Genomic DNA, 15,199 nt, shown 5'->3' with positions numbered 1-15,199 from the left:
AAAGAAACCTCTCTGTAAAGGTCATGGGCACTTTTTCCAAACTAGAAAAAGAAGAATAGTCAATGTGTGTTGATTGAAGATATTAAAAATGTCTAACGTCCGTTGTAACCGTGGAAACGATAGATAGCACATATTAAACTGAGCGATAATGACAAATTTGACAAAGGAGGGGAATTAGATAGATAGATAGATAGATAAATACATACATACATACATACATAGAAAGAGAGGGTGAGAGAGAAAAGAGACAGTGAGAAACGAGGGAGGGAGAGAGAGAATAATTGTACGCTTGAGAATTAAAAATAAAATCCTGGAATAAAGAGGCATAAACTACAGTTTGGTGCGCCCAACATCGACTTTTATTTCCACATGTCGATATTAATCATTGTTATTGTTAATTCCATCAAGTCGTATTGTTAACAACAAATACTATATCCGCAGAATTTCCCAAAACATCTCCCTCTTCAAACAATAAGACACTCCAATTAAGTAACACTTAGTGGGTGTTGGTTAATCAACAGCAATAACAACAGCAATAACAAGTGTCATCCACATTTTTTATTCTTTTTTTATATATATATTTAAAATTAATTTTTGTTTTTCTAATTTCCTGGTTGCTGGTATTTAGTTATTCAAGTCTAAATGAGCACATATTTCTCTCATACTTGTGGCGCTCGGATATCCTGAAGTAAGAATCTATCAAAGCCGATGATGTGATATTTTGTGGACACCTTGTTTTATTAATAATGTGTAGTTAACAATATATAAAAGTAACTTGTTATCAAGCGGAACACACACATAATCAGAAATATAGTTGTTTTACGATGGAGGCCTTGAAAGGTAAGTCAATCGTTTTTATTTAAGGAATATTTAGGAAAAGAATTAAAAAAGCAAAGTATAAAGCTTATTTCATACACGTATCTCATGCGTACGTATATACATATATAGAGACATAAATACTTATCTTCCTATTTACACACACACAATACTCAATACACGAGTGTATATACGTTTTTTGTTCGTGTTGACGGGCAGTTACTTGTTTCAGTTTAGTAGAGTGCGGCCATGCTAGGGCGCCGAATTGAAGGATTTTAGTCAAACAAATCGCTCTCAGTACTTATTTTATTTAAGCCTGGTACTTAGTCTATCAGTCTCTCTTGCCGAACTACTAAGTTACGGGGACGTAAACACACACCAGTTGTCAAACATTGATGGGGGACACACATACACACTCACAGGATATGGGCATACCTACACATGTGTGCCTCCCACCGACTTTATTTGCTCATAACTTAAAAAAAAAAATGAATATTTTTAAATGAAAATTCTACGTTTCAGATGTAGATCAGTAGTTCCCAAAAGTGGTGGGTAGCACCTTCCTGGGGTGGGGTGGGATCGTTGAAGAAAATTGGGGCGATGTCTGTCAACCCCGCTCTCCGTCTATTTTTTCATCGGTGTACTCAGGTATAGAGAGTGGTGCTTAAAAATCGATCTGAAAAATGTTTCAAGAAAAACTAACTTCCATTTTTTTTTGCTAAATTTTCTGGTTAGGTTCTAGCTCACTTTTGCTGTTTAGAGCAGTGCTTCGAAGGAATGTGTGTAATGATTGATTGTCGCATTGACCATGACAGAAAAAGTTGTCAAAGTGATACCTGCTCAGAGGCCTATGCAGAATTGCAGAAAGTGTATGGAGAGGGGTTTATGAGCCGCACACAAGTGTATGAGCGGTTCAGATGTTTCCAGGATGGCCGAAATAATGTTGATATTGGCGAATGTTCTGGGAGACCCGCAACCAGCAGAACCGAGAAAAACATTGCAGATATGAGTGCAGCTGTGAGGGGAAATCGTCGAATCATCATCCATGAGTTATCGGAGGATATGCAGATTAGTTACGGTTTAGTTCAGTCCATTATTACTGAAGACTTGGGTATGAGACGTGTATCTGTGTCAAAACTGCTTTCAGCTCACTAAAAAGATATTAGGGTTTCAGTTGTGTGAGATACTGATTGTGTCGAGAATGATAACTTTTTGGAAATTGTGTGTAGGCCTCTGTTTGCCATGCTGGAGGGAAAAAAGAGTAAAACAACAGATGTAGTGGGAGTGCATGACAGTCACAGATGCTAAAGCAGGCGACAGCATTTAAAGGCTTTGCTCCAAAGATGCTGATATTTTAATCAAAATAAAACTGCAAAATATTTTTGTAAATTATATTTACTTTATTAGTTTCTCTCTCTCTCTCTCTCTCACACACACACACAAATATATATATATATATTATCATCATCATCATCATCGTTTAACATTTGCTTTCCATGCCAGCATGGGTTGGATGATTTGACTGAGGACTGGCGAACCAGATGGCTGCACCAGGCTCCAATCTGATCTGGCAGAGTTTCTACAGCTGGATGCCCTTCCTAACGCCAACCACTCTGAGAGTGTAGTGGGTGCTTTTACGTGCAACCGGAACGAGGGCTAGTCAGGTGGTACTGGCAATGGCCATGCTCAAATGGTGTTTTTTATGCGCCACCTGCACAGGAAGCAGTCCAGCAGCACTGGCAACGACCTTGCTCGAATGTTTTGTTCTCGTACCACCGGCACAAGTGCCAGTAAGATGACGCTGGTAATGATCACGCTCAAATGGTGCTTTTAATGTGCCACCGGCACGGAAGCCAGACAGCTGCTCTGGCAATGGTCCTGCTCGGATGGTGCTGTTAGCGCCTGGTAAAAGCCACAAGTTATGGTCTCACTTAGCTTGCTGGGTCTTCTCAAGCACAGCATCTTTCCAAAGGTCTTGGTCATTAGTCATTGCCTCGGTGAGGCCTAATGTTCAAATGTCGTGCTTCACCACCTCATCTCAGGTCTTCCTGGGTCTACCTCTTCCACAGGTTCCCTCAACCACTAGGGTGCGGCACTTTTTCACACAGCTATCCTCATCCATTCTCGCCACATGACCGTACCAACGCAATTGTCTCTCTTGCACACCACAACTGATGCTTCTTATGTCCAACTTTTCTCTCAAGATACTTACACTCTGTCGAGTATGCACACTGACATTACACATCCAGCAGAGCATACTGGCTTCATTCCTTGCGAGCTTATGCATGACCTCAGCAGTCACAGCCCATGTTTCACTGCCGTGTAGCATAGCTGTTCGTACACATGCGTCATACAGTTTGCCTTTTACTCTGGGCGAGAGGCACTTTGTCACCAGTAGAGGTAAGAGTTCTCTGAACTTCGCTCAGGCTATTATTATTCTAGCAGCTACACTTTCAGTGCACCCTCCCCTGCTACTGACTTGGTCACCTAGGTAACGGAAGCTATCAACTACTTCTAGTTTTTCTCCCTGGAATGTGGCAGAAGTTATTCTCTGGACATTTTCAGTGTTTATTATTCCTGAGCATCTGCCACATACAAAAACTATCTTCCTAGTTAGCCTTCCTTTGATATTGCTGCACCTCTTATGTGTCCATAGCTTACACTGGGTACATCTCATAGAGTTTCTACCTACGCCTTTTCTACAGATCGAGCAGGGCATCTACCTGAAGGGGTTTGTGGTTTGTTTACCTTCCTACTTATTAGGACTTAGGTTTTTGTTAGATTGACTCTAAGGCCCTTCGATTCTAATCCTTGCTTCCACACCTGAAACTTCTCTAGTTCTGATAGTGACTCAGCAATTAGAGTAAGGTCATCAGCATAGAGGAGCTCCCAGGGGCATCCTGTCTTGAATTCCTCTGTTATTGCCTGGAGGACTATGATAAATAGGAGGGGGCTGAGGACTGAACCTTGATGGACTCCTACCTCTACCTGGAATTCTTCACTGTACTCGTTGCCAACCCTTACCTTACTGACAGTGTCCCTGTACATGGCTCGCACAGCTCTCACTAACCATTCATGTATCCTTTAGTTTCCTCATTGACCACTAAATAAGGGATCGGGGGACCCTGTTAAAGGCTTTCTCCATGTCAACGAAAGCCAGGTACAGAGGTTTATCTTTGGTTAGGTATTTCTCCTGCAGCTGTCTTACCAGAAATATAGCATCAGTGGTCCTTTTCCCTGGCATGAACCCAAACTGCATCTCATCTAAACTGACTCTCTCCTTAATTAGTTGGGCTATGACCCTATCCGTGATTTTCATTACCTGATCTAATGACTTGATACCTCTTTAATTATTTGTATTTAAAGTGTCACTTTTTACCTTTGTAACAGTTGACTATGGTGTTGCTACACCAGTCATTGGGTATGACTCCTTCGTGTATCACTTGGTTAACTATATGGGGGACTAGGCTATAGCCAACACTGCCAGATATTTTGAGCAAGGAGCTGAATCCTGCTGCCACACATGTGGTCTTCCAGCAGTAGCCTTCTCCAGGCAGAGATTGATCACAGTCTTTAGCAGCTTCACATAATCTTCTAAATTGAGTCTAAAGCCCTGTTCAAAGATAAGGGCATGAATTTTCAAGCTTGTCTACATGCCAGAACATATATAAAGGGCTCTTTTTGATTTTCATCTACCAAAACCACTCACAAAACTTTGGTTGGCCTGGGGCTGATTCCAGAACCATGTAATTATGAAACAAATATATTAATCACATAGCTGTGCCTGTGACTGTAACTTGATAAATATACATAATTAAAGCATAGTTTTAATGATGTTTATATTTCATTGTTGTTCTGGTTTCTATTTGTATTCATTTTCAAGTTGATGGTTGTAATATAATCACTCAAATATTTGTTATTTATGTAATTGTAGACTGCTGGTATTAAACTTCCAATTTCTGTCAAATTACACCTCCTCAATTCTTAGAATTACCGCATAGGAAATTAAAGATGATCTATTGGATTATCCCATAAACTTTTAAAAATACCCGCAATTAGACATTTTTATACAGACACTGCAGCAAAACTATTATTACGTTCGTTCCTCATTTTTATTCTGTATATCTTCGTAGATTATACACCTATGTTGTGACAGATACAAAAATGCCCTTGGTATAGCTTGTTGATATCTACAATGTAGAACAACAAAGAAATTTAAAATAAAACAGATGATCATCAAAAAATGTTTTTTACATCTACAGTATTGGTTATTGGTGTTAAATGATGATAATTCTTTCTAATTTTGGCACAAGGTTAGCAATTTTAAGGGGAGAGTTAAGTCAATGCCATTGACCCCAGTGCTCAACTGGTTCTTATTTTTATCAACCCTGAAAGGATGAAAGTCAGAGTTGACCTTGGGGGAATTTGAATCCAGAACTTAAAGACAGACAAGATGCTTAATGGCATTTTGTCCAGCTGGCTAATGATTCTGCTAGCTTGCCACCCACCTTAAACAAGGGTGGAGGGGATAGTCAATTACATCTACCTTAGTTTTCAACTGGTACTCATTTTATTAACCACCAAAAGATGAAAGGCAAAGTTGATTTTGACGCAATGTGAACTCAGAATGTAAAGACAGACAAAATACTGCTAAGCATTTTGTCCTGTGTGCTAATGATTCTGCCAGTTTTCTATCTTGAATAGTAATAATAATTCATTCTCCTAAAAGCCTGAAATTTTATGGGGAGAGGGCTAGTCGATATCATCGACTCCAGTGCTTGACTGGTATATATTTTATTGTTGATGAAAGGTAAAGTCAACCTCAGTGAGATTTGAGACTAAAATGTGAAGATGGATGAAATGATGCTAAGCATTTTGTCTGGTGTGCTAATGACTATGATTTGAGGAAGGGGATTAGTCGATTACATTGACCCCAGTGTTTCACTTGTGCTGAAAGGATGAAAGGCAAAGTTGACCTCGGCAGAATTTGAACTCAGAACGTAGCGATGGGCAAAATACTGCTAAGCATTTTGTCCAATGTGCTAACGATTCTGCCAGCTCACTGCTTTAATAATAATGATAATCCTTTCTACTATAGATACAAGGCCTGAAATTTTGGGAGAGGGGGATAGTCGATTACATCGACCCCAGTGTTCAACTGGTAGTCATTTTATTGACCCTGTGTTTATTTTTTTGTGTTGTTATTATGATAAAAGGGTGCGACTGTGTCAGATTGTTTAGAATGGTTTTGTTGTTGCTGTTGTTGATGCCATCTTAAATAACAAAACAAAATGAACAGCGACAGCAACAACAACAACACACACGCAAAAAAAAAAATATAGACTGTAATTGCATGGTATGATATTTCTGATGACAAACAAGTCAGTCGTAGCAGAGTTGAGTGTAAATGTAAAAAAAAAAAAAAAATGCTAGCAGTGAAATCCTGTTATGTCTTCATTGGTAATTAGTGAGTTTTAAATTTGTGAGTATATTACAAAACAAAGTACCAAACTAGAGAAAGAATTAATTGCATCTTATAAAATATGAAACCTTAATTGCCAAATGCAGTAAACCACGAACACACACACATAAACACACATGTACACATACACACACATGCATACATGCATGCATGTACACATGTACTTATATACACACATATACACACACAAAATCATGTGGTTGGAAAGCAAGCTTTTATATATTATATATATAATATATATATATATATCTTATATACATATATATATATTATATACATATATATATATTATATATATTATATATAATATTTATATATATATATATATATTATATACATATATATATTATATGGAATATATATCATATATATATATTATATAGAATATATAATATATGTATATACATTATATACATATATATATATATATATATTATATAGAATATAGAATATATATATATATATATATATATATATATATATATATATATATTATATTGACCTAGAAGGCATTATGAGGGACACAGGATGTTAAAAGGACGACAATGAAGACCCTGCACACTGTGCTCAAACCCAGAAAGGCTAAATGGATGACTGAAACAATGCAAATGCCACCACTGCTGTAGCCGCTGTGAATACAACAAACACAGTACCACACTAAAAGACAGAGACAGGAGAACAGACAAAGTAGCCAAAGACAAAGAAATGGTGAACACTAACAAGCTTCAAGCCCAAGTACGTTACGCAAAGAAACAGATTATCTGTAAATTCTACCTAAATAGTACCTGTTAGCACGGGGAAAAGGGAGCAAACTGCAAATTTGCCCATTCCAAACACCACCAGCTAAACAAGCTAGATGACTACCCACAACAAAATAAGCAGGAGCGCAGAAAAAGGAGACCAAAAAACTTGAACCTGCATGCCCATAATCCACCAAGAAGCAACAGGACTTACAAGGAAAGAAATCCACATATTCCTTCTGCTTCCAACAAAAGGATATATGCAGAGGCTGTGCGAACTGCAGCAGCTGAACAGCAAGTTTTTTTAAGCAGGTCTTCATATGTCTACCTCTTCCAAGGGTTCCCTCTACTGTTAGGGTGTGACACTTCTTCACACAGCTGTCCTCATCTATACGTGACACATGACCATACCAGCGCAGTCGTCTCTCTTGCACACAACATCTGATACTTCTTATGTCCAACTTTTCTCTCAGGGCGCTTACACTCTGTTGTGTATGCACACTGACATTACACATCCAGCGGAGAATACTAGCTTCATTTCTTGCAAGCTTATGCATGTCTTCAGCAGTCATGACCCATGTTTCACTGCCATGTAGCATGGATGTTTGCACACATGTGTAATACAGCTTACCTTTTACTCTGAGTGAGAGGCCCTTTGTCACCAGCAGAGGTAAGAGCTCTCTGAACTTTGCCCAGGCTATTCTTATTCTAGCCCCTACACTCTCAGAGCATCCACCCCCATGACATAGAATGTTGGCAAATTTTTTCTTATCTGCTTCCCCTCTGGCTAAGTAAATCTGTCTTCTAGCTTCTCTTCTGGCAATCTGATACAATTCCCTGCTACCACCACACTTCCAATCCTTCCATGCCTGTTTCTTTTCCCTAATAGCCCTGTCAACTACATTGTTCCTCCACCATGTTACCTTGGGTCGAGAGGGGACTCTGCACCATCCACAGATCTGGTCAGTAGCCCTCAACAGGCTGCCCTGTAGGAATCTCCAGTTGTCTTCCACATCATTTGATGCTATATCCTCCTCTATTTCGTCAAAAGCTTTGAGTAATACATCTCTAAACCTCTGTCCATTCGCAGGATCCTTAAGCTTCCAGACCCTTCTTCTCCATGCTGGTCACGCACACACACACACACACACACACACACACACACACACACACATATATAAGACAAGAAATAATTATCGCCTCTTTTTATGGAGACAAAAGGGTTTATAGGACTGCAAAAAAGAAATGCTCAAATGAAATTGAGACAGACAAAAAACATTGATGAGAGAACAAACATCAAATTTATATAACACCATGCTTCCATACATTTTATCATATATAAACATAATCATGGCCTTCAACATAGAAAAGGAATACATATATAAAAGCACAGAAGGTAAAAGATATATATGCACATAGAAATACCAAATATATAGAATGGCCAATCAAGAAAAGGTATATACAAATTGACTAAAAATAAGTAATCAAAGTGAATAGCTCATTTCTCAAAAATCATGGTAGGTTGAAGTCCAAGGAACATAAGAAAGTTCCACAAAATCAGGTTAAAATACATCAATGGCCATTTCGGGAGTTCATTGCTGCAGTCCGATTGCGAGTTAAAGCACATCTCGGCAATGAGCCCCTCATCAGGATGAACAAGAATTTCACAATCAAGTCTGATTCTTTACTGCCCACAAGGGGCCAACGCAGAGGGGACAATACAAAACAGATCAATAAAAACGAATGAATTTTACAAGGAAATGGACAAATTCTGATAATATAGCAAATGATTTAAACAAACAAGGGCAATACAATGAAGTGCATACATACATACATACATACACACACACACACACACACACACATACATACATACATACATACATACATATATATCTGCATGCATGCATACATCCATATACAATATTTTCTGATGCATAAGTCGAAATTTTCATACCAAACTTTATAGCCAAGGAAAGGTGGGTTATCTTATACACCAAGATGACTTTGGATGACCAAAAATTCCATGTAAAATGCAGCAGGATTTCGAAAGACAGTGGCAATATTTGAATGCTTATGCTACATGTTTACACTATATACTATGTTAACTTGTATGCCAGAAAATATTGTACATGCATACCCACAAGCATACATACTTGCATTTATACATACATGCATGCATAACTATAAGCATATGTACATGCAGACATATATACATGTACACTCATATACATATAGCTACACATACATATGTACATGCACACATACCTACATGCATACATACATGCATGCACACATGCATACATGCAGATATACATATATGCATACATCTATGCATACATATATACATACCTTCATAAGCATATACATATATGCACACAACATACACATGTATACATACTTTCATATATATGGCAGACAGCCAGCCAATTGTCATTCATTCATTCATTCATGATGCCTTAGTGCAGTGGTTCCCAACCTGTGGTCTGCGGACCCCTGGTGGTCTGCAAAAGTAGTACTGGAGTTTTATGAACATGTTAAGCTGACCGACCTTTCAATATCTTGGGTCTGTGGGAAAACTCATTTAAATAAAAGGGGTTCTTGGTAGTGAAAAGGTTGGGCACCACTATCTTAGTGTTTGTTTTTATATGTCACTATTCATAACATCCATCCATCTGTCCATCTGTCCGTCCATCTACTCACATATATTTAGATAGATTCACAAATGTACATGCATACAAACACACGCACATATACCTATGTACATACATACCCATTAATATGCACACATATTCATACATAATACATACATATACATGCATACATAATACATGTGTATGTATGCATAGATTCATGTTTACATGTGTACAAACACACATATATACATGTATACATGCACAGATATACACATATTTATACATACGTATAGTCTTACATTCATATATACATACACACACATAGACACATACATGTGTATGTGCACACATGTACACTCATATACACACATCAATATTACTAAAATAGCACTGCGTCTGGCTCCTCTTGATTCTTGACCTGGTTTTCACTTCTTTTTTATATGTTTTCATGAAGTGTGTTGGAGTAGTTTTTATTATGTATTACTATTCATACCCTGCCACTATGCTGCCAGGTAATGACCTAGTCAAGTTGAAATAGATCCTTCAACAGAAGTCTACTAGAGTGATCACATTGATATGCTCAACAACAACCTGTTATATATATATTTTTTTTGTTGAAACACATTTTAATTCTATCTTTCACACCACTGCAATAAGTGCATGAATCTGAGAGGGGGGAATATGTTGAATAAAATCATAATTAACTAATCCTCCTGTATTTTCTTTTACCCAAAGCCCCTCGTATACATATAGTTATTCTTTTGAAGTCTGTTTTGCATTGTGTTGACAGACTTCTGCTTAAAATTCATATGGTTCTAATCAAAACCTGTTAGTTACTATGGTGACAATACTACCTATGTATGTATGTATGTATGTAGGTATGTATGTATGCATCTCTCTCTCTCTCTCTCTCTCTATTTCTCTATCTATCTGTCTATCTTTCACACACGCACACATACTCTCTCTCTGACACAGTATTTCTCTCTCAACAACTTTTTCTCCTCCCCTTCTAAATGTATGTTGCAACAGGGGCTATCTCCCCTTTTGATTCCTCCCCTTCTCCTCTCTCTCTACACACAGATGTTATTACGAACAGTCAGACAGAGATCAGCTTCTCTTTTATGATAGAAGATTGCACCTCCTTTGTGGAAGGTGTAGTGTTTTTCTTGGAAATATGTTCTTAGAACAATTATTCATTATACAAGGTCTGATCAATAAGCATCTGGACAATCTAGCTCACTTCTGCTGTTTACAGCAATGCTTAGAAAGAGGGTGTGTAGCATGTGATCGTCGCATTGACCATGTCAGAGAAAGTTGTCATGGTGATACCTGCTCAGAGGCCTATGCAAAATTGCAGAATGTGTATGGAGAGGAGTGTATGAACCGCACACAAGTGTGTGAGTTGTTCAGACGTTTTGAAGATGGCTGAAAAATGTTGATATTGATGAACGTCTTGGGAAACCCACAACCAGCAGAACTGAGAAAAGCATCACAGATGTGCATGCAGCTATGTGGAGAAATCACCAAATCACTGCAGTTACCATGGAGAAAAATTCTCTCTTATGGTAAAAAGGTGTGAAGGCACTCCATTCGTTCAGTGTTGCCCTCTCTCGGGAATCTGAGACATTGATGTTTCGAGTTTGTTGACTCTTATCGATCAGATGTACCTGAGAGGGGCAACCCTGAATGAACTGACAAAGCTAGTAGCTTTATATATATATAATTCAGCCAACACATTGACTGATTTGCGCTAGTAGATTGCCCAATCGAGAAAAATATATATGATGGGCTTTTTTCAGTTTCTATCTACCAAATCTATTCACAAGGCTTTGGTCAGCCCAAAACTAGAGTAAAAGACACTTGCCCAAGGTGCTGTGCAGTGGGACTGAACTTGGAACCATGTAGTTGGGAAGCAAGGTTCTTACCACACAGTTAGATCTGTGTTTATATATATTTATGTATACTAGCGGGACCTGTGAATATTTCATAGAATTAATGGTAATCCTATTGGGTTATTTCTGAAAACTTTATCCAAAAAATCTGAAAGTGTGGCCTATGTTGTGTCTGTATGGAAAGACAGTCACTCATCTGTGTTAATCATTGAAAAGTGAAAGAAATTTGAATACGATGACTACTTAATGCACTTTATATATACACTTGATATACTTTATGCACAATTTTATAGACTTAATACATAGCACTTATAAAATAAACATTCACTCTTATTTTTCCATTTTTCCCATAAACAAAGCAAAAAAATATATATCCTGTACATATGATACAAACTTTAGGTGAATTGCATATATCTGTCATGTAAATAAGCATCAATATTTCTTGGAATTGCACTTATGCACATGCGGTAAGTGATAGGTGATATAAAAAACTTTGTTCAAAAAAAAAAAATCACTCTTTCCCTCCAACTAATCATGTGAAAGCATTACAATTACATTCCCTCTACCTCACGTCATGGATGCTTCTCTCTCCCTCTTTTCTTTTTCCTTCTTTTTCTCTAATCACATGAAAGCATTACCAATGGGCTAAGTAACAGAATGACAAGCAGAATTATTATAAGATTGATGTCACTGTGTGTGTGTCTGTGTGTGTAATTGTGTTAGTGTCTCCACCTGAAAATATTATTACCTTGTTTGAAAAACTGTTGAGGGTTGGTGATAGGAAGGGCATCCATCTATAGAAAATCTGCCTTAATAAGTTCTGTCTAACTGTTGCAAGCTTGGAAAAAGTGGTTGTTAAAATGATGATGATGGTGCTATGAATGTAAATGAATGTACAGAAAATAATTATGAATAATATCTTTTATCCTTTTCAGTCATTTGACTGCAGCCATGCTGAGGCACCACCTTGCTTTGAAGGGTTTTAGTTGAACAAATTGACCCCAGTACTTACTTTATTAAGTCTGGTGCTTATTCTATTGGTCTTATTTGCCAAACTGCTAAGTTACGGGGACATAAAGAAACCATCATTGGTTGTCAAGTGGTGGTGGGGAACAAACACAAAGACACACACACACACACACACATACGTATATGTATGACGGGCTTCTTTCTGTTTCCATCTACCAAATTCACTCACAAGGTTTTGGCTGGCCCATGGCTATAGTAGAAGACACTTGCCCAGTATGCCTCGCAGATAAAAATAATAATAATAATATTCCTTTCTACTGAATCCTTTCTACTATATCCTCTCTGTTATAGGTACAAGGCCTGAAATTTTGTGGGGAGGGAGTTTGTTGATTATATCGACCCCAGTGCTCAACTGATGCTTATTTTTACTGGCCCCAAATGGATAAAAGGCAAAGTGGACCTCAGCAGAATTCAAACTCAGAATGTGGAGACAGTTGAAATGCCAATTAGTATTTTGTCTAGCATTCTAACGATTTGGCCAGCTTGCCACCTTTTATTATGATAATAATAATAATAATAATAATAATAATAATAAGAATAATAATCCTTTTTATTATAGGCACAAGGTCTGAAATTTTAGGGGCGGGGCTAGTTGATGTCATTGACCCCAGTGCTTAACTGGTACTTATTTCATCAACCCCCGAAAGGATGAAAGGCAAAGTCAACTTTAGCAGAATTTGAACTCAGAATGTAAGGATGGATGAAATACTGCTAAGCATTTTGCCTGGTGCACTAATGATTCTGCCAGCTCACAGCCTTAATAATAATAATAATAATAATGGTTTCAAATTTTGCCTCAAGACATATATACATCTATATGTTTTTATATACAGTGGCTGTGTGGTAAGTAGCTTGCTTACCAACCACATGGTTCTGGGTTCATTCCCACTGTGTAGCACCTTGGGCAAGTGTCTTCCACTATAGCCTTGGGCCGACCAAAGCCTTGTGAGTGGATTTGGTAGACGGAAACTGAAAGAAGCCCGTCGTATATATATATATATATATATATATATGTATGTGTGTGTATATGTTTGTGTGTCTGTGTTTGTCCCCCCACCATCGCTTGACAACGGATGGTGGTGTGTTTACGTCCCCATAACTTAGCGGTTCGGCAAAAGAGACCAATAGAATAAGTACTTGGCTTCCAAAGAATAAGTCCTGGGGTCGATTTGCTCGACTAAAGGTGGTGCTCAAATGACTGAAACAAGTAAAAGAGTAAAAGAGTATACATATATATATATATGTGTGTGTGTGTGTGTGTGTATAAACACACCTATATTATTTTTATATATATACTTTACAGCAAAATATAACTGATCCTGAATTCAGATGGAGTGGATGGTACCTTTGGTACAATACAATGGTGGCCAGTTCTGGCATTTGTATAACACTCAATGCCAAAGTTAGGTAAAAGACTTTCTAGGATTTTAAGTGCGTATGTTATTGCATATCTCTTATGCCCTCACTCCAGGGAGTAAAGCTGTAGTTTTCTCAGCCTATCCCTGTAGCTCATCCACTGCACTGTTTCAGTGTTTTCAGTGTAGTGGCTTTGGACTCCTTCAAACTCCGCTCTTAGTTTGACACTATGTGGTGACCATAACTGGGAGCAGTAGTTCAGGTAGCTGAGAACAAAGGTTCTCCACAAGATCAACATAGTTTCTTGGTCTCTTGTCTTGAAGGACCTCAGTATCCATCCCGCCATTTGTCTGCACTTTGCTGCCATCTTGCTAATGTGCATATAAAATGATGCATCATTGCACACACTAATCCCCAAGTCTTTCACTGCCTGTGACTCTGTGATTGTAGTGCCTTCGGGTCCTGTATATGTAGACTGTACTATATTCGTGAGCTGATAGTGCAGTACTTGAAATTTTCCAGCATTAAACTGCATGTTGTTTATTTCAGCCCACTTGTGTGTTGGATGTAGATCCTGCTTTAAGCTTGTGACATCATCTTGGTTTTTTATTGCCTGTGATAATTTTGTATCATCAGCATAGCTAGTGACAGTGGCTGTTTGAGTGACCGTAGGCATGTCTAAGAGGGCTATTATGAACAGTAATTGTCCCAGAACAGTTCCCTGGGGGACACCGCTTAGGATTTGAGTTTCCACAGAAAGTGCATCATTGGTTTTTAAGGAAGTCATGCAGCCACTTTCTCAGTTTATCAGCAATACCATGGTCTCGTAGCTTATGACATATCATGCCATGATTTACCTTATCAAATGCCTTTGAGAAGTCAAGGTATATCACACTGACATCTGAATGGTGAAGCAGCTGCTTCAAAACCCAGTCATGGTGCTGTAGAAGCTGTGTAAGGCAGCTTCTTCCTGGATGGAAGCCATGTTGTGTATTGTCCAGTAGGTCATTTTCTTCTAGGAACATTATCAACTACTTTCTGATGATTTGCTCCATGGCTTTACTGATATGCAAAGTCAGAGAGACTGGCCTGTAGTTTCTGGCCTCTGCTCTGCTTTGTGGATAGGCCATATAATACCTTCTTTCAACTTTTTAGGAAGTATACCACTTGCAAGGAAACTTTGGAAAAGTATCTGAAGTGGTTTCACTAAAGCCTGCTTACATGACTTTAGGAGAATAGCTGGGAAGC

At 38.1% G+C, this 15,199-nt stretch overlaps 1 protein-coding gene across 1 annotated transcript in view; it reads left to right on the top strand.

Moving 5' to 3' along the window:
- The first annotated feature begins 260 nt into the window (after nt 1-260).
- Nucleotides 261-15,199, top strand: part of LOC106871387 (leucine-rich repeat serine/threonine-protein kinase 1) — a 69,945-nt gene continuing 55,006 nt past the window's right edge. Inside the window, exon 1 of the mRNA XM_052970698.1 lies at nt 261-840. Within this exon, the coding sequence (XP_052826658.1) occupies nt 825-840 (16 nt within the window). The 5' untranslated portion in view covers nt 261-824. The remainder of the gene's footprint in view (nt 841-15,199) is intronic.

The sequence above is a fragment of the Octopus bimaculoides genome, chromosome 9 (assembly GCF_001194135.2).
Source record: "Octopus bimaculoides isolate UCB-OBI-ISO-001 chromosome 9, ASM119413v2, whole genome shotgun sequence".
NCBI lineage: Eukaryota > Metazoa > Mollusca > Cephalopoda > Octopoda > Octopodidae > Octopus > Octopus bimaculoides.
This window is presented reverse-complemented; position numbering and strand designations above follow the sequence as displayed.